This window comes from Atta colombica, unplaced genomic scaffold (assembly GCF_001594045.1).
Source record: "Atta colombica isolate Treedump-2 unplaced genomic scaffold, Acol1.0 scaffold89, whole genome shotgun sequence".
NCBI classification, from domain to species: domain Eukaryota; kingdom Metazoa; phylum Arthropoda; class Insecta; order Hymenoptera; family Formicidae; genus Atta; species Atta colombica.
Window position 1 is genome coordinate 742,718 of NW_017259582.1, and position 3,230 is coordinate 745,947.

The 3,230-nt window shown below is 30.3% G+C and overlaps 1 protein-coding gene across 1 annotated transcript in view; it reads right to left on the reverse strand.

The window, feature by feature from the left end:
* Positions 1 to 2,362: 2,362 nt before the first annotated feature.
* Positions 2,363 to 3,230, reverse strand: part of LOC108693219 (putative fatty acyl-CoA reductase CG5065) — a 28,831-nt gene continuing 27,963 nt past the window's right edge. The window contains exons 6-8 of the mRNA XM_018202043.1: positions 3,022 to 3,207; positions 2,679 to 2,939; positions 2,363 to 2,592 (exon numbers count right to left, since the gene is read on the reverse strand). Of these exons, the coding sequence (XP_018057532.1) occupies positions 2,514 to 2,592; positions 2,679 to 2,939; positions 3,022 to 3,207 (526 nt within the window). The 3' untranslated portion in view covers positions 2,363 to 2,513. The remainder of the gene's footprint in view (positions 2,593 to 2,678; positions 2,940 to 3,021; positions 3,208 to 3,230) is intronic.

The window sequence follows — 3,230 nt, forward strand, 5'->3', positions numbered from 1 at the left end:
TCGTTAGTTTGACCATACTTATCTATGACATATTATTATGAACAGAGAAAGTGATTTAAATACTTGAAAGTTTATACTCAGAAACACTTGACGTGCGATTAAATTAAATATTCGACTTGAAAATAATTATGATATTGTTACGTTTTGGCGATATCATCTTTTGATTAAAATTTTTTTTCCCTAATAATTATACGAAATTTTATCTAATAATTATACGGACTCAGTAGTGCTATCAGAGAATTACCCATATTCGGTTTGCGCAGACGGACGACCGCCCATTTTACCCTCTTTATTGATATTTATAGGCTCGACGTTGGCTGCCGGCAAGGGAGCTCGGATGCCTTAATTTTATTTTGAACGTTCCGCAATTAGTCGTATATACAATGTTTGCAACGCTCGCATGTCATTTTTTAAGATTTAATGATAAGGATTAAATTATGCTTGCGAGCGTTGCGAATGTTAAGTAAAACGCACCCAATAACGCATACTGAATGGCGGCATTTCTCTTCCACAGCTCACTCTTCCTACGTGATCACGAGCTGCGTGAACTACATGAAGTGGTACTTTTCTCCACGAAAAGAGTATATTAATTTCTCATTTAATTTCACAAGAGGATAAGCGATAATTTCATTTTTCATATGATTCAAGAGTATCTAAAAATATTCTGCTTTTTCTTTTTTACGAACAAATTTATCTGTTCCATAGATGATATAAATATAATTAATTGGTTTAATTAATCATTAAAATATTAAATCTGAATTAGCAAAAATAATTTTGTTTCGATTTTCATAATAACGCAACTCACTATAAGGCAACAATGTAGGTCCTTTGTTTTTTATATTTTATATTATTCTTTGTTTTCAGTTTTTAGAATATTTGAATAAAGTCAGTCTTCGAAAGTATATTATTACATTTAAAATTTCAGTTATTGTATTATGCAAATTTCGGTTACTCGAATTGTACTAGTTTATTTTGTACATGCATATAATACGCTCGATATATTCTAGCTAATGCTAATATTCCTGAAATATTCATAAAAGGTTTCTAAAATTCTCCAAAAAACATTTTAAGAGTATTCCGGAATATTCCAAAATATTTATGGAATGTAAAAGCAACATTCAAATATCGAATAAAAATTTCGTATCGTTACATATTCCGTGAATATTCCATAAATCTGCAAAATTTTAATTTTTCCAGAAATTTCAGATTCGTCTCTAAATCAGTTTTTAAACAAAATTTTGCTTTGAAAAACACATTTTCATCTTGGAGTCAAATTTTGGAGTTTACAGGCGAAATGTTGCGCTTCTTATATTCTCTCTCAGATGATTTTTATTGTTAATAATAAGTGCTGTCCGCGGCCCTCCATCGACAGAGAATGTGTACTGCGCTCGCTCGTGATTTTCATAATATATACAAGGAGTATTCATACAATATTCTGAACATTTCATCGACATTTATATATTCTGTGACGATTCTTTCCTTGTGCCGGAATATTCGGACATTACATTGGGAATATGAATTGAACTTTCTATGAATATTTAGCATTAGCTAGATTTGATTTATGCGGAAATATGATTTTATCTTAATATTTTAACACCAAAATTCAAAGGCTTCGATAATTTAAACGAGATACAAAACATAATGATTATTTAGTAAGGAATCTCTCGACGGTTTTTTTTTCATTTCCCTCATATTAAATATTATAATATTAAAAATTATTTTGCAATTGTTCAAAGTACATTATTATTTCTTTATGTAATAACATGATAACTATTGGCAGAAGAGATATTTCTGTAGATTTATAAAGAAGAGTTTGCAAGTCCTTGGTTCTAACTCTCACCTGATGGCACTTTGAACATATCGATAGATCAGCTGAAAATGGAAATATATTTTTTATGCATATGTCAATCATACGTTAGGAGGTCAAAACAGTCTGCGAAGTTTAATTCAGGATTGTGAAAAGTGTGAACCTATATATTAAACGAAAGTTCTAATATAGCCTTGGTCATAAGTATAAGACATATAAATTGACATAAATGTCCTTTATTAAACAAAAAATAAATTAAAAAATAGTTTTATTGAAAAATATTTATTTTTATGACAATTTATATTTTGTTAGTTTATATACAATACAGTTTTTGTATAATTTATATTTTATTAATATTGTTAGTTTTTTGTGACTTTTATTTATTGCTCTTTTTAAGAAGATGCAATAAATGGAGGATGCTTTATACATACTCATGGCCAAGTCTATAATACCACGGTAGTGTCGCTGCGCTTGGCTTAGCGCCGAGCCACTACCGTGTCTCCAGATTTGTAGAATCCTATATTCAATATTTTTCCAAATATTCTTCTTCCTTCCATCTGATTAATTAGTATATTAGTACTCGACGAAGATTTTAGTCTTCAAGATAAGGCGTAAGTCACAGCTTCTTCTCATGATTTTATTTCTTCTTATTATATTTTTATAACGTTTCTCAAATCACGAATCGCAATTTAAGCTCTCGATGACATCACCGACCGACGCATCTGATTATTCCTAATAACATGAATATACTAAGTATTTTGGTAAATTTATGCATCCAATATAACCTGTAACACATTGATATCACTGGTTTATTCCTCACAGTATGTTGTCAGCCTGAAAGAATTGTAAGGTATGAAATTGAAATAGTTACCTCAATAATCGACTTTTGGCGTTACTTAACGTGTCTAAATTGTCTTTCAAAATATACTTTCGAATTCCTAACATGTATTGATGTAAGTATATGTCCCAATCTACGTTTTTAATATCCACGTCAAAGTTGCTACACTCTTCCGATGCTTTTACAAACTTTATCAGTTTCATCATGTTATTTGCATGAAATTTCCACTCGTTCATCGCGAAGAATTCTCCAGTTTTAGCGGCACGTTCAAATCGTTTTGTGATTTTCATCATTCTAAAAGGAAACAGCATATTTATTGCTATTTAATCAAATTTCTACGTGATTAAAAGAAGAAATTGAGAGAAGGTATACTTACATAGGTTTACAACCTTGGACTCTTAATATAAGATCTACGATGAATGCAGGTAAAAAGTGTAATGTGGCCACTATGATAGCGTGAATAAATTTATTTGTCCTAAATGTGACATCCGGATACCACATCACGTATTTCGATGGTGATTCTATAGCGTGTTTCCTCGTGAGATATCCAAATTCACCCCATCTATAAAGATTATATATATATAT